Raw genomic sequence first — 21914 nt, forward strand, 5'->3', positions numbered from 1 at the left:
AGATAAAACTATCTGTTTATGGCAGAATACTTACAGTAAAATTACGAAAATTTCTATGTTTAAGCTTTCGGATACGATCCTTTCAACTAAAATATTCACATAATCTTCGTTATTAAAATGAGAACGAACCATTTTGACAGTTTTCGAAAGTATCAGCAATTGACTAATAACAGTTAAATAAGTGTCATTTATTACAAAGCCTACTAAAAGTATATATGAAAAATTAAAACTTGTTAAAAAAACAATAATATTTTTTTTTTTTATTTAAAATTAACGTGCTCGGCTACTATGGCCACTTGCACGGGAGCGGTTATAATACATTAAATATGAAATGGTTCATTGATACAAGTATACAATATGAATACACAGTAACACAATTGTTCTATAGTTGGTGGTACAGCTGTACATCTTTGAGAAACTGAAGTAGAGAGGTAATTTGTTCCGAGTTGTTAAGGACTTCATTGTAGTTCTGGCTAAGCCGAAACTGTTGTCTTTCGACGGTATATTTGCGACACTCGGTCAAAATATGCTTCATGGTTAGGTACGAGTTGTAGCTGGAGCAAAATGGTCTGGCAGTAGTAGTCATAAGATATCCATGAGTAAGTCTTGAATGGCCAATTCTTACTCTTCTAATCGCAGTTAAGTCTTGCCTTGAGAGACCAGCGAAGATAATAGGTTGGTTACCAATTGAACGCTGTATTTGACGTAGGGATGTGTTAATAGTGTCCCAATGCTGCTGCCATGTAACTCTGGATTTTCTTTTGAACTGTGATTTTAAATCCTTTCCAATAATTACATTGTCGGTGACGGTATATGTAGCTGCAATTTTTGCCTGTTTGTCTGCTAGTTCGTTGCCTTCGATACCAATGTGGGAAGGTATCCAAATTAAAGTAACTGCTATTCCTTGGGATGAGATAAGCTGGTAGGAGTCATGTATTGATTGGACAATAGGATGTTCGGTAAATATATTTTGGATGGATAAAATAGAGGCAAGTGAGTCTGTACATATGGCGACGAGCTTATAAGGTGGAGAGATTGAATTGATGGCCTGTAGAATGCTGAATAGTTCACCTGTGTGAACGTTACAGGTTGATGGGATAAGGGAAGATTTTATTGCAATTTGTGACGTTGTAACAGAGCAGCCTACTCCTGTTTCATTTTTGGATGCATCTGTGTATAACACTAAATCAAGGTGGTTATTCATTATTATGTCATTAAAATCATTTATAATTAATTGTTTGGGTGTTGCATGCTTATTGTATCTCATAAGGGATGTGTTGAATTTAGGAATGTTGATAGTCCATGGGGGAGTAGAGGGGATAGGAAGGGGGCTAGTTTGTTTGAGGTTGACGCCGTCAAGCAGCTGGGATAAAATTAAAGGGATAGGTTTTAATAATGGCAAGGCTGAGGAGTTGTGTAACGTGTTAGAATTTGATGTGAAAAGCGAGTAGACAGGATTGAGGGGGTTAGCCGATACGGAGGCTGCATAAGAAAGCAGAATTTGCTGCCGTCTGATCCAAAGAGGGGGCTCATTAGCTTCGCAGTAAATGCTTTCTGCAGGACTAGATCGAAAAGCACCTAAACAGAGGCGTAAAGCTGTATTATGCACCGAGTTCAGGAGATCGAGATCAGATTTTGTGGCCGAGATATATATGTGACAGCCATAATCTAATTTCGAGCGAATGATGGCCCTATAAATTTTGATAAGGGAGTTTTCGTCTGCTCCCCAGTGGTAATGCGAAAGGATTTTAATAAGGTTTAATCTTTTGTCGCATTCGCCTTTGATTTCTCGAATATGTTGTTTCCAGGTGAGCCGAGAGTCGAATGTTAGACCAAGTATTTTACAGTGATCAACAACAGGAAGGCGGTCATTGTTAATGAGGATAGTAGGAGATAATGTAGATGGTCGTCTACTAAATTTAATAATTCTGGATTTTGTTTGTGAAAAAGTTAATCCTAAGCGAGTTATATTTTTACTTAGGGTGTTTACTGCTGACTGAATTAGATTAGTTGTAGTAGGAGTAGACGTGCCAGGACAGTAAATAAACAAGTCGTCTGCATATAAAGCATACTTGATGGGAGGCAGGAGATCAGAGCAAATATCGTTTATTGCTAGATTGAATAAAGTGGGGCTTATAACCGATCCTTGGGGAACACCATCAGTCTGGGCACAGGTTGACGAGAAAATTCCATTAGCAAAGACTTTGAATGTCCTTGAAGTTAAGAAATTCCGAATAAAATGAAATATATGTCCGGAGATATTTAGTGAAGTTAGTTTATTTAGAATTGACTGTCTACTGACAGAATCAAAAGCACCGTCGATATCAAATATAGCTGCAATGACCTCTTGTTTTTTATTAAGGGCAACAGAAATATGGGATTGGAGAAGAACCAGATTGTCTTGGGTCGATCTATGTTTTCGGAATCCCGACTGTTCTTTTGAGAATAAATTATGTTTATCGAGGAACCATAGAAGCCGCTTATTAACCATCTTTTCTAATAATTTGCACATGGTACAAGTAAGTGATATGGGCCGGAAAGAGTTCGGGGAGGTAACATTTTGCTCAGGCTTTTTAATAGGAATTATCGTAGAAGTACGCCATTGGCTAGGGAATTGATTGGTGATCCATATAAAATTGTAAATTTCTAGAAGCTTGCGTAAACCTGTATTGGAGAGTTTTTTAAGAAATATGTACGGGATGTCATCGGGACCGGAGGCAGTATTTTTGCAGCTACTGAGGGCTGAGGTAAGCTCTAAGAAGGAGAATGCGCAGTTAAGAGAGGTGATATCTTGCGTTATAGTCGTAGAGCATGGGTAGGTAGTTTTGTCTATAGAGGGTGGTGTGATGTTAACTTTACATTTAAATTTTGATTCAAAGGTTTTGGCCAGAATGTTGCTGATTTCTTCATTTTCACTCACTATTTTATTGTTATATAAGAGAGTCGGAATTTTTAAATTGGAATTGTTACCTTGAATTTGTCTTATTTTATTCCAAAGTTGGGTGGGACTTGTATTAACATTTATGGAAGACACATAGTTTCTCCAGGAACATTTTTTATTTTGCTTTATAATATATCTAGCCTTGGCTCTGGTTCTCTTCAGATTGATAAGGTTCTCTTGTGTTTTATGACTACGATAAAAATTAAGTGCTATTTTTTGTTGTTTTATAGCACTTTCACATCTGGAGTTCCACCAAGGGACAGTTTTTTGTTTAGGACAGATATTATTTTTACCAATGTGCTGATGAGCAGCTGAAAGTATAGCATCTGTAATCCTCAGTATGTTATTGTTTATATCATCTGTGAGAGATAATTCCGATAGGTTGGACTTCGTTTGAGACGTATAACTAGTCCAGTCGGCAGAGTTTAAGCGCCAATACCTTCTGGATAAAGTATCACTTTGGTTAGGGATACTGGAGGATATGATAATAGGATAATGATTGCTATCATATAGATCATTAGCGGTATGCCAATTTAGTGAAGGGGCAAGTTTGGGGTCACTAAAGCTAAGATCAATACATGAGAAGGTGCCAGATGAGAAATTCAAGTGTGTATTTGATCCAGTATTTAGCAAGCATGAGCCAGTACAATTGATCACGTTTTCGATGGTTTTTCCCTTTTCCATGGTAATATTGGATCCCCACATTGTATTATGGGCGTTAAAGTCACCTACAAGAATGTATGGTTGGGGGAGTTGAGAGATTAGGTTGAAAAGTTCTATTTCTTTTAAAGGGTAATTAGGAGGAATATATAAGTTGCAAATAGTAAGATGATTTGGGCACCAGGTGGAAACTGCAATAGCCTCAAGATCTGTAGCGATTTGGAGAGGGGAGGAAAATAGTTCACTAGAAATGAAAATAGAGGTGCCACCGCTAGCTCTCGCGCAGTTGGTGCGAACATAATGATATCCTTCATAGTTTTTTAATTTAGGGAGTTTATCTATTTTAGAGTTGGTTTCTTGTAAACACAAGATTTCAGGGCGCATATCTGATATTAATTGTTGGATTCTTTCCAGGCGAGGAAAAAACCCATCACAATTCCATTGAATAATTTTGAATGGGGACTTAGGGAGTTAATAGTTTAGGGTGTTCATCATCTGTTTGATTATCCGAAGAAACGCTTTTGTTATCAGATAGATCCTCAGGATTAAGTTGTCTCTTAAGTTTTTTCTGGAGTCGAGTGAGACGGTTTTTCAGAGATCGCTCTTTTGTTTCGGCATAAAGAAGTGATAAATCATTTAACAGTCCTTGGATATTAGTAGTAAATTCTAAAGCATCGTTGAGAGGATCAGAACTACCGTGCGAGTTTTCTAAAAATGCCGTTAACTGGATTTCAGAGAGCGTGAGATTGGACGGATTGTTCTTATAAAGGTTCTGAATAGAGATTTGAGAATTGAGAGTGAGTTTAGGATTTTCGGTGACTAGCGTTTTAGGTTTTTTCTTACAAGGCTTAGTTGTGTTGTGTGATGTTTTATATGATGGGGGGGGGGGCATTTGGTTGTCTGTTGGTAATGGAGATTCTGTGGGGGATAGCTGGCTGGGGGTGTCAACATTACTGTCAGAGGATATAGCTCTTTTTTGGCCATGAGATGAGTGAGGAAGTGTAGGGTTAGATGGTGATTCAGCATTAGTTTGATCAGATATTGATAAGTTATTCGACAGAGGTTCAGAAGATAACAGGGGGGAAGAAGAGGTACCGCTGAGTGAAGTAGAAGCTGGTAATTGTGGTAGTGAAGGAGAGTGGCAGGATATGTCATTTTGAGGTTCAGATGGTGTGGGATTGGTGCAAGAGTCAGCAGTATGTCCACTCTGTTTACAGAGAAATCACACCAATTTATCAGTAGAGACAAATATACGATACGGGGTACCATCGTGAGTAATCAGAATCGAGGTTTCTATGCTAAAGTTATCATTTTCAGGGATGACGTAAGTAATTCTACGGAAACTCATGATATGAGCATATTCATCTCCTTGGGCGCCACATTTCACAAATGAAACAGGAGAAGCTATTTGCAGTCCGATGTCCTTGAGAGCATTTTCGATAACAGAGTGTGGGATAGTAGGGGATACATTCGATATTAAAATGCGTTTAGCTGGTGAAATTAGTCTTCGAATAGGAATTATTGTAGAGTTGATGCAAATGTTCTGGTGACTTTTGAGAAGATCATCTAAAATTGCTATTGAGGAGAGATATATGCAAATACGGTTGTTAGAAATTCTTGATGCGAATGTAATGTTTTTTGGGGAAACGATATCTCCTATAGATTTTATGTATTCGAATAAAACGGTGTTGGGGATAGAATGCATAATAATTGCTTGCTCGCGTTTAGGAAAAGTGAGGGGAGGAGGCTTTGTTAACGTTGCATCAACATATGATTTTGGACCATGAGATGAGTTTAGATAAGATAAAGATGATTGGGTTATTTTATTCAATGTAGTCATTTTTGCTAGTAGCTCTGGATACCAAAGCTACAAGTTTCAGGTTCAGAAAGGAATAGGCGTCCGAGAAGGACCCTGTGGAATAAATAGTAGGAAAATAACAGTTACCTTTTGCACTCCTACGACACTGGTGGATTTCTTGTTTTATTTGCAGTCAATAGTTTCACAAAATAAAATAAATAAACGGTCGCAAATTGAATTTTAATGATCACATGTTGATATTTGGTTTTTAATAGATTTCAGTAGAATAAAAACGTTAATATGAAATTAGCACGAAGATAACAATATTTATCCAGATAGAACAATATGCGTGTGCACTCGTCGGCTACCCGAATGAGAATGCAATAATATTTAAAACCTCGAATATCTCGGAAACGACTAAAAGTTGGAATATAATAAGTAATTGTAATTTGATTCGATTTTTTTCACAGACCTTAACAAGATAAAGGAAAACACTTTTTTATTTCTTAGTGCTTGTATCAACGGATCAAAATAAAATTTAGACCATACCTGAATCTTTAAAAATTTACAGAAAACGTTTAATATCTGGATAACGGTAACGTAGATAAAACCGGGTGGTTGTATTTAAGAAAATAGAAAAATTTGATATTTATGAAGATAAAATTTGAGCACTTTTTATACGCACACTGTATAAAATGAAAAATTTTCCAACATAGATTCAAATACGTCTGACCTTGCTTAAAGCAACCTATCAGAAAACATTTTCATATCTTTAAGGGTATCCTCGTAAAAAAATAATTTATAAGAGTATGCAATAGTAAAATATATTACAAAAGAAATTAATAACTCAAAAAGTATGCATTTTTCGAAAGAAGTTTTTATACAAAAGTATACTTAAATTTTACGCAAATTTCCAAAATGTATTAATATATAGGGTGTTACATTTAAAATAACAGTCGACTTCCGGTAGAATGGAAAGTCGGTCATATAGCACGTATAAGTATTTTGCCATGTATAGATAGTTTTAACTCGTCGTGGGATACCTTGTATATAGACAAAACCTGTGACGAGAGAGAAATTATAAAATGCATTTTGTAGTTATTTCAATAAATTTTAATACATAGATATAAGAAACAGAGGAAAAAAGCTACACAAATTCTGAACTTATTGCTTTGTTTGAACCTAACCTAAAAATGACAATATACAAAGTCATAGTGGAGCCCATTTTAACGTACGGATGCGAGTGCTGGCAACTGACGGATATACATCAGAAAATAGGATGTGGAAAAAAATTACTTGAGAAGATCGTGCAAGATATCCAGAAAAAAAACGTATACGAAATAAAGATATACGACGAAGGACAGGTCGAGTATACACGACTTCAGAGAGAATACAGTCTAAGCAACTGTGTTGGCATGTGATGAGAATGCATCAGAATAGGCCGAAGAAAGTATTGATATATTAACCGCAGAAAAGAAAAAATCGAGGAAGACCCTATATATATTTTAGTATATAGTGGCAAAGAGAAAACAGTCTACCTCGATATGTGGCAACGCTCACAAAATTTCAAAGAGATACTAAAACACGTTGATTTAATTACTATTTCTATCTTATTTTTATGATCTGTAAATATGTATAAGCCAAATATGAAACGAAAACAAATCCATAAGCGAAGTCTTTTTATCAATTTACGTAATATTTATACCCATTCACATGTTATTGTTAGGTACAATTAAATAAAATTACAATTACAGGCAGCTTGACAGAAAAACTAAGTCCTACGTCGACCAACCTAATCTGGTGATGTTGACAGTAGATGAAATATCAATTTCTGATGAAAATACCCCAATCACGGTCGGTTTCATAATAAATTTAAAGGAAGCTTTAAATTTAATTTCCTATCAAATTAAATCGCGCATTTCATGACTGTAATTGTAATTATTGTTTTCAAAACTTGAGTTTTGGCTTAATTTTTGAAACGAAAAAATTCGATTCACTTTTCAACGCAGCTGAATTTCCATTTAACTCTTGCATAACTTTTTGTGTCTGATTGGAATATTTAAAATACAATAAATCCGCTTCAAAACACATAGCCTTACTTTACGCTTTGGAGGTGAGGAAACATCTGATGTTTTTGAATTTCCGATACTGTTTTTATATAACATTTATCTATTTGCGTAAAGAAAAGTGATCATTTTTCTTCTTCATATATCAAAGAAACTTGTAATTGTTTGATGATACATTTGATGTGAGCATGGCCTCACATATGTTAAAATTGAAGGTGTCTTTTTCATTTTTTGTAGAATTGGTTGACAGAGCCTCCCGCAATTTTGGAAATTTCACTATACTCATTTGACGATGCGGTCAGGATACTGTCCTCTTTCCATTTTATACCTATGATAATGCGGTTCTTATATTATCAATATTTTCTCTTATCCCTATTCTCACTATTTTGTTGCTAAGAAATTTATTTAAGTAATATAATAAAGAACTATTTTTTGTCATTGTTGAATTTATTGTCTTTCCTCTTTTGTAATTTCTAATGGTATTACGGGTTGAAGATTCAAAATGTCTTCTTCGAGGTTTGAGTTATTATGTTCCAAATATTTTTAGTCTTTTTAGCAAATAAAAGATGGAAACGTTGATATTTTAAAAAACTCTTTGGCAGTTTTATTATTCGAAATTACATTATTTTTTATGATTAGGAAAAATTTGAAGCTTGATAAGTAGTCGAAGTAAATATTTCATTCAAAAATCACTGTTCATTTATAAGAATGAATTTTGCTATACATCTTGAGCAATCGCTGATTGAAGTTACAAAGTTGGTTGAGGAACCCTTAATTAAAGATTATAAAATAAACGAGATGTTCGAAATCAAGGGAGTGAATAATTAGTTTCTGTTTTCAGAACGTGCTATAATTTCTCCACCTGCCACAATTAGTTAATTAATTCAGAGGATGGCTGATTAATTTTTAGTCAGAGATGTTATTAAGTATGCAATATATCGTGAGTTTGGATATTGGTTTAAATATAAATATTGATTTCATTAAACAAAATAACAATCAAAAACAAAAAACTTTTATCTTTTTCATTCGATATATTCCAAGAAAGTGTGAAGTCTATTCAAACCATGTTTGGGACTAGACTGATTGCCATACCAATTATTAACCAAGCTTGGGCCAAGACTGAATAATCTATCTTTGGTTTTTTATTGGATACTCAAGCTTGCGCCAAGAGTGGTCAACCCAATCATGGCATTTAATGGACTCCAAACTTAGGCCGTTCGGTTTTATACTACCTACCTGTTTTTTCGTACCCGATACTTGATGTCCAGCTATACTTATTTTTGATATGTGTCAGGTCATTCTGAACTCCAGAACTAGAAATTGTAGTGAAACGAGGATCAGCTTTGCTAATTAAGCATGATCTAGTTTTGTCAGCCGAATCTTATCCATTGTTATTACTTCAGACTTTTACCAAAACTGGGAACAAGCTTTCACCAGAGCTCTACATCTTTGTGCTAAGTCTGAGTTTTTGCACATGGTATTTTCCTTTATAGGTGTTATAGATATCAGGATTTTCTTGAAAATATTGTTTATACATTTATTCTGACATCTTTACTAATAGAAGCTAGCATATTTTTTCTGGATCATCTTCCTATTTTACTCAGAGGTTATTACGGAAAGTATGGCACGTAGCTATATTTTTCTATCAATAAATTCGTAACTCTAGTTTCTGTTCTTGCTCTACCTACAAATTCAATGTGAAATTTCCATTGTTTAGAGTTCACGTAAATGAGAAGTATTGAACATATTGCCATTCAACAAAATCAAAGAAAACTCCTTGTTCACATTTTGTTTGTTTGTAACGCCGAGCGTTTTCCGGTAAAATTGATAGTGGAACTATTGAATTCATTCCAAATCACAAACTCCTATTGTATCTATAATGTTCATAGATAACTTTTTTCTCAAGAAATAATTATGATTGAAAATTGAACAATATCGAACAATTATTGTAATGTATGATTTGGAACTTTCCTATTTCCTGGATATAAATAAGAAGGGTGAATACTACGTTAAAATTTTTGTTTGCTCACTAATCGAGCATGCTCTCAACTTGTCGAATTGTGCTTAAGAATTGAGATATTGTGCAAACAGTCTATATACTCGTACATACATATTTATTAGTTCCCATCGAAATTTTTCTGATAAAAATTTTTCCTCCAATTTTTGTTACTTGTTTAATATGATGTTGAATGTTGTGAGTGGTCATAAGAAATCACTACAATACATTCTGCTTACTTCACAGGATATACTTCTAATAATTATTCAGATTAGGCTTCAGTCTGATGATAATACATTGGAACAAAGTTGACATCAGTTGATAAAATAAATTCTGTTCTATGGGTTTTCTTTAGGATGGAACGTGTTGAAGTTTGACTTCTATAATAAAGATAATAAAATAAAAACAACTTATGTCCTTTTGTTGTATAGTATATGTGAATATGTATATTGTATAAATTATATAAATCAACTTCAATGGTAAAATAATCGTAACTATTTTTGCAACTACTACAAACGTCGTTCTTTTCGAACCACTATAAAACATTTTATCATTTTGAAATTATTCGAAACTTCGATATTCTCATCTAAACTAATTTCCATCAGAGTGATGACTTGCTGAAAGAAGGTTGGGTCGAAACATACAACAACTTATGAAATCTCTCTCTAGATATAATTATATTTCAGAAACTCCTCAATATTGCGTATTGAGAATGAACTGACTTTAGTTTGATTATTTGGAAGGAAAGCAGAGGTAGAGGAAAATATGTTTACATTTTTGTATTCCATCTCCCATATCACTCGGAATGGAATTATGTATCTCTCCAAATTTACTCACTTCCAACTCAATTGAAAATAAGAAGAAAATATTCCGTTGTTTCCGTTTATATTTCTTTTTATTGTAGCTTGGGGGACTTTCAATTTTTATCACGATAGGATTCCAGTCTAACAGAAATCAAGGTTTGTTGAACTTCACACTGAGACTCTTAAACGTTCCCATAACCATTCGAAATTTTTTGAAATTTCTACGAACGAAGTATGAATAGTACTAAAACTCTCATAGAATAGATGATAACTGCGCAATCATAATGACTAGTGACTAGTTATAGGGCAATGAATAATTACTAAGTAGCCAACAATCTATTTTTTCCTATTAAGAATCTATAAAGTTGAAATGAAGTCCTTCTATAAATACTCATTCACACTTTCATGAAAACCCATCAACAGCATTCCATTTTTCATTTCCCTCAATACATTCTTCTCGAAAACATTGTAATTTAAATGATAATTCAACTGTTTTCTACCGAATTTTATCATCAACAGCAAAGTTAGAGATTTTTTTCTCATTATTATCTACTCTAGAGAGAATTTATTTCCGGAAACACAAAGCCGTTTTCCATTTGTGAGCCAACGGCGATGAGAAAATGTGAATTAACGTGAGCGATTACTTCATTCTTACATCCTACTTTCAGCCCTTTATTTTTAGTAAAAAATAAGGTTAATGTAATCAATATGAATCTTTGAATCATAATTTTTCTCCAGAAAAATATTATTACAATATTCATTTTTCTTTTACGTCTCATATAAACAGAGTTAGATGTAGAGCTAATTTATCTGTTTCCAGTTTCCAAGTATTTGAAGCTCTGGTCTTTTCTTAATTTCGTGTGATATATTTATCTCATATACTCATTTTCCGCCACATATCTACAAAAACTGGTGTGGTTATCAAGGACGACGGTGAAGAGGGAGAAAATCTGGAAGCGTCGAATGCGAAAATAAGATTCCAAATAATCTCCAGCAAGGCGAAGATAAATCTATAAAAAAAAAATAAGACAAACAGTAAGCTACAGAGAGGAAACCTGGATTCTTAACAAAGCAGAGAAAGAGAAGCTAGATATATGGGAAAGAAAAATACTTAGAATGATACTAGGAAGTAAAAAGGTAAGAGATTTATGACTGAGGAGAAAAAATAATGAAATAAGGAATCTATTTGGAGAAGCAGAACTAATCAAAAGAATAGAGTAGTTGGGTCATATAAAGAGAATGCCATATTTTAGGGCAACAAAAAAATGATGAACATAGAATATGAGGGAACAATAATAAAAGGAAGACCAAGGAAAGGATAGTACGCAGAGGTAAGAGAGAGAGGAATTCAGGACTGGAAAACGAAAGCAAGAAAGAGGAAGGAAATGACTTCCTTATTGACAATTCAGAAGTGCCGCAACTAGTTAAATTGTTATTTCCAAATTAATTAATGAATTTAGTTAGTATTTTAAAAAACTAAGATGTGGTTTCCCTGGATCCCTTCCTAAACATTCACTTTTTTGGGTCACTGCATAATTTTCATGAAACATATGAAAATTGATATCACTACAAAAACTCAGTTTTGCATCACTAATAAACTCAAAAATGGATAATAGAGAAACCTCTCCGTGAAGTGAGCTCTGCTGAATTAATATTTAGTGAATATTAAGAATTAATATTACTGTTTCTTTATTAAATAGAGAACATACAATTTGAATTTGAATTTGACTGTTTACTGAAATAATCCATCAAAACTTCTATAAAAATGAACAATATTATTACCATTGAATAAGTTATTTCAGTACCTTTGAGAAGAGTTCTAAAATTTCACTAGTTTACATATAAAGACCCGGATGTGTTGTTTTTAATAAGATTGGAAAAATATGGATAATTTATTACATTGTTAAATTTAGCTAAAAGCACAAAGAAGAAATTTTAATGTATTATTTCATAAATATAAAAAAAAGTAATGAAAGATAAGTGGAGGATGTGGATGATTTTATAAAATTCATCCAGACTGGAGAAACCCATCAAATCAAGTTACGGATTTGCTAACATAACATAACGCGACTTATTGGAGATATTGATATACGGTTCTTTCAAAATAATCCCAAACAAAAAAGCAAAGGATATCCGAAAATGAAACTTTCGAGTGTTATGACTACAATGAAGTAAGTATCTAATATAGAAAGAAGCGAGTTTTACATCAACATCGATCATTTTATAAATACCATAGTATAAGTATTATTGACAGTGGGTTTCACTGTGATATTCTTTTTATCCTTAATTAAAGACAAGAATGAGAACAAGCTATATCACTGGAAGACGTAGAGTAAAGGTGGGAGAATCAAAATGCTGTTCTTTTTATACAGATATATGAATATTTGAAAGTAAGTACTTTGGATTCTGCTATAATTGTTATTGACTTTTAAGTAATTGGAGGAGCTCCTAAATCACATTCTAACCCTCATTATACTCCTATCATCTTGTCATTCCTTTTGAATCATTTTTCTTCTTTCAATTCTGGCTCTCCCAATTTCTTTCCATGTTCTATCATTCTTTGTTCTACTTCTCCAAAACTAAATTTAGTATGTAGTTTCCAATCAATTTTCTTGAATCCGAAATGATTCCTATTTTAGAATTGAATTGCAACATAATGATTTTCTCATCATTGTTCAGATTGGAAAAACTGTTGTAATATTTCATAACGATCTATATATATTAAAGACTGCATATCTATTCATTAAAATTATGAGTAGAATTTTTTTAATAAAAACTTTCGTTGCAATTAGGCTCAAGTTATACATATTGACTGTTATTTCCAATGGAAATGAAAAATAATTCTTCGATGAATAGAAATCTTCACTATTTCTAGAGAAAACGAAAATATTTTTCTTCCAATCTAATTGACCTTAAGTTGGGATCCTATTTTCAGTTTATTTCTTTTCTTGCTTTTTTCAGTGATTTATTTTTTGGTCAACGTTCACTGAATTTACTTGAATTTGTTGTCGTGTCGATAGTCTTTATTGATGTATGACAAATAGACAACGTCCAAATTAAAATATACCTCCCATATTCTCAGTTTTTTGAGGGAATATTCCTATCCAATGTTTAATTGATATTGTTTTCTGTGCATCGTCCTCGGTTGTTTTTTGGCCTACTCCGCTTATATTGTTTTTCGTCTTATACTTACTTGCTTCTATTTTTAAGTTCCTACTATTCTTGTATTTCGGATTCATTGAGTTTTACCGTTATCCCTGCTTTTAGTTTTGTAGTTTTCTCTTCTTCTTCTCATGCCGACTTCTCCTCATTTTAAATGCGTCTCTGTCCCTTGCAACATTAAACAATTCTTCGACGCTGAGATTTATCCATTCTCTTATGTTACGGAGCCAGGATTTCTTCTTCCTGTCGATGCCGTTCTTTCCCTCTAATCTGTCGTATATTATGTTCTGTAAAAGTAGCTATTTGTCATTGCGTAAAATGTATCTAATGTAAGATGTTTTCATTCCATGAATCCTATTCTGGAAGGCTTAGATTTCTGTTTGCAAACATTGAAGATTACTTGACAAATTCCTTTCGAGCCATTTCAATACTCATCTTGATTTCTTCATCTGAATCCATTTGATCAATTATGAATGAACCAATATACTTATAGCTCTGCATTCATTCTACTTGTCTTCCATTCAGTGTGAGAATAATATTAATATTCTGGTTTTTACTTATAACCTTGAATTTAGTTTATTCGGTATTCATAATGAGTCCTACATTTTCACATTCTCGGTTAATTTTCTCTAATAGGCTTTGAAAATTTTCACTCTCACTTCTCAGTATACCAGTATCAACGGCGAATCTTAAGTTGTTGATTGATGTTTCTCCGATGTTCACCCCTTTATGTCTCTCCTCCAGCACTCTCTGAAATACAAACTGAGAACATAGATTAAATGGTTGTGGAAAAAAACGCAGCATTGGCGAACTCCCTTTTGAAGTTCGATTTCGTCTGTTTCCATGTCCTCAACACGCAATATTGCCGTTTGATTGTAATAGATATTTTTTATTAATCGTATATCGCTTGGATCTAAGTAAGTAGTTCTAAATTCCCTGTAAGTTCATCGTGTTTGGACTTTATCAAAGGTTTTCTCTATTCTCCATTTTTCTGCTTTGTTCATTTCGCCTCCTCTTCTTATTTTTAAAGTACGTTTTCATTACTACCACTACCTCCGCGACGTTTTCATCTAGTTTCATTCATTATCTTACTATTAACCATAGTCCATTACACTATAAACGGTACACTAACATATTTGTTTTTAAATCGATATATTAATTGGGTTTCTTGTAGTTTCCCGACTTTTTTCAATCTTTTTCTTCTCTTCTGAGTTCTGGTTTTCTGAGTTGTTCCTAATAAATAATAAACACTTTTAGCAAATTATCTTCGTTTTCTCTATCTATTTTCCGCTAACAACTTTTGCTCTGTATTAGTTTTATAGAAATAATAAGATAAATGTTGTTGACACAAATTTTTTGCTTAGAATCTTCACTATCATATTGAGAGACGGTGAGTGGAAACAAATTTTCTAAATTCTGATCATAAATTTTCTGGTGATACAAAACGCATCTAATGGACTTCTAGAATATCGCATGTTATCGATTTTATTGTATATATATAGATTCTTATTCAGAACGAAGCATAAATCATGCATCAGACACATATTTCCCTTTATGTTTAATATAAAATATTTCATCAACGCATGGAATATAGTTATCTTTATATTTCGCAATGTCACGATATATTATTAATGTGGAAAGTATTGAGACTAGAAAGAACATTTTGTCACCAAATGTTAATACACGAATGAATCTGAATGAAAAACTAGTGTTGATAAAGTTTGGGTGAGAATATTGTGTGTTGAAAAGGATTCAACATATTTTTTCTACACTGTAGTGCCACGATCTTGTTATTTATTTTATTTTTAGTTTCTGTTTTCAGCGCAAATAAGAATATTTCCATTACACCATATTGTCACGATTCTTTTGATACTTTTTATCGAAATGTTATGTTCCATTTTTCCATCTAATAAAATTCAGTCGCAAAACTTCTCTTTAGTTTTGTTGGATATTTGAGAAATGATGCTTTGTTGAAATTCGAATTACTTTTAAAGGTATCTGGTGACTTACTAGTAAGGGAGCCCACGATGCTAAATAGGGATTAACTCGAGCCTCACATTTGGTAGCTTAGACAATAAGAACAAAAAAATGTTATGGTCTACCTTTTCAGAATATTATTGCATGTGCCAAAAATTTGCCATTTAGAAATACTCAAACGCGTCCGAGTAAAATATATATGGTATTTTTTTTCTTTTTTCAAATCATTGAACTCTACTAATTAAAAAACTGAGGAAATAGCATACAATTGGAAAACTATAGAATAGTTGTATTTATAAGAAAATAATTCGATATAGATGCTCAAGAAATTCAATATTTCAAAATTAATTGAATAATTAATCATCAACTTCATCAGTAGAATCATCTTCCTCTTCTGACTGGATCATCCTCATATTGCGTATCTGTAACAGAAAAACATTAAAAGATTCAACAATATTTTGTCATGAATAACTTGTTCTTTCAATTATTGGCGAAAAGATACATTTGATTTATAGTTACATCTTTATTCGCTTTCGGCAATTCAGCACCTACAAACCAGATCATTTTGTACTTTTCTTCGACAAGCATACAATTGTTTTTTGCAAAGGAATTTCATTACAAAATAAGCAGTTTTTGTTAATATCACTCATAGTAGAGATGACGTCGGATAGAGAGATTATTAGAGAGGAATAGGAACGCAGAAACGAGAATGAAGGCTTCACACAGCTGCACGCATTAAACGCATTATCAACGGATTTTTATCCAAAATGAAACTAAAATTTAGACATGAATTACTTGACGTATTTTTCACAACTATATACACTTTTTAGCATGTAATTCACTTCCCCTTTCTTAATCTGACTTGCTCGAGAATTTCTGATGATCAATTTTTTTTACTAATGGCATCTTTTATAGTTTATATATGGGGCTCATATTTAGAAGAGGTGTTCTGTAGGAGTACTTCAGTCCCGATATCCTCGCTTGTGCTCCCCTACCATACAAAGAAATGAATTTTGGTAATATTCTGATTATTCTGTTCAAAACTACAATCCATAAAAGTTCAACAGTGTTATGGAATAACCTAACTTAGCAAAAATTTAGCAGTAATTCGAGATTCCACGAATCTAGAGGAGTTAGAGTTGGTAACATTATATTTTTAGATACCACGTTCTTTAAGTAGCTCTGACTGCTGGGGTATGGTGACGTGCGATCAAAAAACATTAAGGCAATTATCCGCAACACTAAATTTACTTTTACGTGATCATCTTCATGTAAGAAAAGCTGTTACTCTTGGATGTCACATACGTTTAACGATTTCCAAAAGGCACAGAGAGTAATAATCGCGGAGGAATGTTAGAAATGTTGAATAATGTGGGATATCGTATTAATTCTAAAATAGTAACAGTGATGAAACATTCACATTATTTACCCACCTGTCATGAAAGCTGCGCGTGTAACACGAATATTTACAATAGCAACAATCGAGAAAAGGCAAAGGCCTGTTAGGAAAATTAAGTTTTCTTATGTAGTACAGAATTAGTGAAAAGAATTAACCTTGGAGATCAGTGCACAGTTAGTAATAATTGGTACACCACAAAATGTTCACCTGTAAATCTTGAACCAATCAACTGACGTTTCATATATTCAAACCTATATCACTACCGACGACATGACATTGACGGGAGTTTTGGAACGACTACGACTGTTAAATATATAAACTTTTCTTTTTTCCTTAATTGTGTTTAAGTATATTTTATCCACTATGCATTACTGGAGAATAATCAAACAGCAATGGCGTGTCACTCATAAACAACAAATATTTTTTATCTAGTTCTCTCTTTTGGGCACAATTATTTTCTTCATGTCATGCGTGAACTTCGTTAAATTAGATTTACGTGGTGGCATAATTTTCTCTCAATAACGAAAAATGCTGCAACTTTTTTGTGGTAATGAATTTATTTCACTTTTTTTTTGCTTCTAACAATTAGTATTTTGCTCTTTCAGTACAAATTGCTACGACAAACACGATATAACTAAGTCAACGCGGAATATTTCTCTTTTAATGTCTATTAACCGTGAAATACAAAAAGTGTGTAGTACAAAATAAAAGATTACATAAATTTTTATGCAACAATCTATTATAAACCTGTATATTTTTCTCATATCGTCAGCAAATTGAATATACATGCTTGTTGCTATACATGTTGTCTCCTTAGTAAGTTTTAGGCCACACATCACTATTAAAATTTTGCTTTATTTTTCACAGAATTTTCAGAATCCATCAAAATGGAAGCAATTTAATCACTAAATAACGAAGGAAATGGTGAGCTTTTAACCGTGTTATGAGTGTGGAGCTAGAAACTTACCTCTCCTTTAACTCTAATTAATTTGCACGTAACTTCTATTGTATACTCATGTCCAGAACTAAAGGAGATCAATTTGTATATTCTACCCTTCTATTTGGATAGCAAGATTTGATTTTTTGTTTGTTTTTTTCTTCTTAAAGCCATAAAACAATATTATCATTACTTAAATAAATTTTTGGTGAAGTTTTCGTTACAATTGCAACGTCTAAAGCATAAATGAGAGCTATACTAATCATTCTCAATAAGATCCTTTATCTTATTTCTAAGATACATAAATAATAGTTTTCAATATAAAACTGTTACTTTTGTTTCATATGAAGTTTTTCTATTGATAACAGCAATAAACCACCTTTTTATTCATAAGCTGCGATTTTAGAATCCAATTTCGTACTAACTGCTTAGCCCATCTGAGAAAATCAGTTATTTAGATATTAACCAACGACAATTACTATTATCTGAAAAGTTTCCAGACAGCGATGGAAAAAATCCAAATATATATCCTGTACATTGCCATCCCACATCTTGGACATTTTATTCGAATAAAATATTTGTAATTTAAAAAATTAATCATCCTCCAATTCCCATGCATGCACTTCGACCTTTACGTATCTTAGATCATATCCTATTTTTTCTCCACCATTCTAAATTTTATAATAGTAGTATAAGTTTTTTCTCAAAAAAAAAATGATAAAAACAATATTTTCTTTATTCCGTTTGGTTCATAGTGTAGAGATGCTGCTGCCTTACTAGTAGATTAGAACTAACCGAGCCAATACATGCACATTACTACAATTGCCATTACGAGCGTTTCGTCCGTCTGTAGCAGTAGATTTTTCCTGTATAGCTGAAGATGCGCGAGAAACGAAAGAAATTTTGATCATGATTAGGAAAAAATCAATGAAACTAACCAAAATTTGATCCTATTAGCCAAATGACATGAATTGAGATGAGGACAGAATTTTTATAAATTTTTGTTAACATTTACCGATTACTTATAGCAAAAAATGGACTTTAATTTCTCGCGCGGAGAGTGCGACGACTTTTTCACTTGTTTTTAATATTAAATTAAAGCTTCTCGATCGCGCATAGGTCTTTTATTTCGTTCATGAATGAGGTGCTGAAATTTCTCAATCACCTCGAAAAATTTAACTCTCAAAACAAAACCTTAATCAATTTCTAATCTTTTAGATGATATAATTGGTCAATCGAGATTCCGCACATAGTGTGTTAAGATGGCGGAACCCTACCTATACGAGGTATTAGCATCCGCTTTCCTTTTCACGTGGACATATTTAACTCTACCTTCTATGTAAGCTTGACGAGTACTTCTGATATTATTATTTCACCGTATTTTGATTACAGTATGTCTCCCTTGTTTAATCTAATTTGGCGGATGTCATTTAACTAATAAGAACGACTTTTCTTCTCATGCTTTTTATACGCAAAATTCTCATCTTCCAAAATTTTTAATAATGTAAACTACCCAATTAAGGTATAAAAACATGAATACCAAATTTTTTGTCTATTATAATTCTAATAAAAAATCGGTTAACCATGCGGAAAATTACATTTTATATACCATCATCATTCCCTCATTTTTTTAACTGTAAGCACATACTAACCAAATCAGCTGTTAACGATTCAAAAACAGATAATTTTTTCTCTTGATATTCCATATTAGGTTTGTCATTTCCTATTTTTTAATCTTCAATTGAAATAATCCATCAAACTAACCAAAAGATGTTCCCATTAGCCAAATGACATGAATTGACGTGAGTCAACATCAAATCCACTTCAGTAGATATGATAGACGTTAATTGGGTTCAATAGCCGTTAATTTATGTCATTTGAGGTGATTTATTATTTCATAAACCAATGAGTATGAGAATTGTGAAGATACAATAACGTCAGAATTATTAAGTATGAGAAATTATTGATATTTTTCTTGTTTTATTTTCCACAGAAACTTCCTTTTATAAAGTTTTATTAATACTGATTACTCACGAGTGCGACGACTTTTTCACTTATTTTTAATATTAAATTAAAGCTTTTCGATCGCATATACGTTTTTTATTTCTCAATGACCTCGAAAAAATGTATTTCTCAATAAACAACGCTGACCAAGTGATAACACCAACTGACCTTTTATGACCAATTTCTGACGTTTCAGATGATATAATTGGTCAATCGAAATTCAGCACATAATGTGGTAAGATTGCGAAACCCTACCTATACGAGGTATTACCATCCGCTTTCCTTTTTACGTTTACATATTTAACTTTACCCCTCCCTTGTTTCATCTAACTTGGCGAATGACATTTCTGCACCATGCGTTAATGTATTTTATTTCTAATAAGAAAGACTTTTCCTGTCATGTTTTCCATACGCAAAATTCTTATCTACCAACATTTTTAATAATGCAACTACTCAATCAAGGTAAAAAACATGAATACAAAATGTTTAGTAAACTTGTATACTGACATTACAACCCTGCTAGTATTCGTAAGCACATACTAACCAAATCGGTTGTTAACGATTCAAAAACAGATAATTTCTTCTATTGACATTCCATATTTGATCCTACATTTTAATAATAAATATTTCGAAAAGGTACGTCAATATGAGTGTAGGTAGTCCAAAGTCATATCAATAAAACACTTACCGTGTTAACAGAAATAATAATTTTCAGCTATATCTCTAAACGGTCAGTCTTACATTTGAGATCATTTATATTATGAATATTCATATTAACTAAATAATTTTGCATGTTAGGCTATCAGTTCAATGAATGAATTGTTGACTCAACAAAACAAACGACTTCTATTTTCATGTTAATTATCAATACCTTGTGCATTTCAACTTTTTAAATGGACTTAACTCGCAACGCATTCCTTATTCATCAAATTTAAATTGTTTGTCTCTTTGAATCCAGTATTCTCTCAGTATCTACACCAAAGAGATTATACGTTTCTATTTAAGCAAGAACTTCAATTGTTCACCAAGGTACCATGTGCCCCCAAAACACAATTGTTCTCTAATTAGGTTGAAATGAACCTTAGAAGTATCTTGAGTTTCACGAAATTCGAAGTAATTTCAAAACTTTATATCAACAAGATAAAAAGGATTTGAATGGAGTAAAACTTATTAAAGGATTCAATTCAAAAATCTTTTATACAATAGAAAATCATTAACTTCTAAACACAGACAGACCAGACTGTCTGTGTTTATTGTAATAGTTTTGAAGATGACACCATATCGTTTCCTCAGGTTCATTTCTTCAATTGAAGCAACTGTATTGTTTGAGAACAGTATTCAAATTTTGAATTTTACGTTAAACAGAATTTGGGTAGACTTAGAAATTAATTCCAGTTGCTCAAAATTGGACCAATTTGCTTTGCCCAAATATGGAATCTTACTTACTTACTCAATTTTGTAAGTGTTAGGCGCTCGATTTTAGTTTCGTATGCCATGAACCCGTGTTTTTTTTGTTTTTTCTCAGCTATATTTATTTAATCGATACCACCCTCTTATAATGTCATATATCCACATCTGTCGAAACTTTTATCGCGCCCTATCAGGTGTACTTGGTAATGTTTTGAAATATTTAATTTCTAACACGAATCCTCTGTGAAACAAAGTTTATTTATACATGTCATTTTGCTAAATTAATAATGTTGATTCCGTGTAACTTTTGTATAAAGAGAGAGGTGCAACTTTATGTTTGAAATATTGGTAGGCACAAAAAAGTTTCTATCATAACAAAAAAACTTTCATAAACCTACATAAACCGCAGACCAGCTACCAAAACTCATTAGCGAAATGAGTTATCAAAATTTTAAAAAGTTGTGAGTGAATAAATTTATTCAAATTCTTAGGATATCAAACATTAGACTGTTTAATTGTAACGTTGCGAAATTCTGATGTTTGGTTAGTATTCCTTAACTAGGGTCAACCATGAATATGCAAAGGGGTAATTTGCTTTGTCTGTTACATTCAATGGTAAACAAGATTTAAAGTTACACGTACATTATAATAGCCTCGTATTATCAATGGATTAGGTGAAGATTGAAATGTAATATTAAGTAAATTTCAATTCAGATGAATTTTATAATTAACAGTTTACTTCAAAGCATTATTGAGAAGCT

The 21914-nt window shown here is 32.5% G+C and overlaps 3 protein-coding genes across 3 annotated transcripts in view; 1 reads left to right on the top strand and 2 right to left on the bottom strand.

Annotated features, from left to right (window-relative positions):
• The window catches only part of LOC130443929 (neuropeptide CCHamide-1 receptor), a 123724-nt gene that overhangs the window by 14520 nt on the left and 87290 nt on the right, over positions 1-21914 (top strand). The window lies entirely within an intron of this gene.
• On the bottom strand, positions 383-2491 carry LOC130444389 (uncharacterized). The gene has a single exon (XM_056779484.1). It carries the CDS (start codon positions 2489-2491, stop codon positions 383-385), a length of 2109 nt encoding a protein of 702 aa, XP_056635462.1.
• LOC130444390 (uncharacterized) lies at positions 4065-19445 on the bottom strand. Its single transcript, XM_056779485.1, has 2 exons — positions 19392-19445; positions 4065-4808 (listed from the first exon to the last, which is right to left on the bottom strand). The coding sequence occupies exons 1-2, from the start codon at positions 19443-19445 to the stop codon at positions 4065-4067; spliced, it is 798 nt and encodes a 265-aa protein (XP_056635463.1).

Source organism: Diorhabda sublineata, chromosome 5, assembly GCF_026230105.1.
Source record: "Diorhabda sublineata isolate icDioSubl1.1 chromosome 5, icDioSubl1.1, whole genome shotgun sequence".
Classification (NCBI taxonomy): domain Eukaryota; kingdom Metazoa; phylum Arthropoda; class Insecta; order Coleoptera; family Chrysomelidae; genus Diorhabda; species Diorhabda sublineata.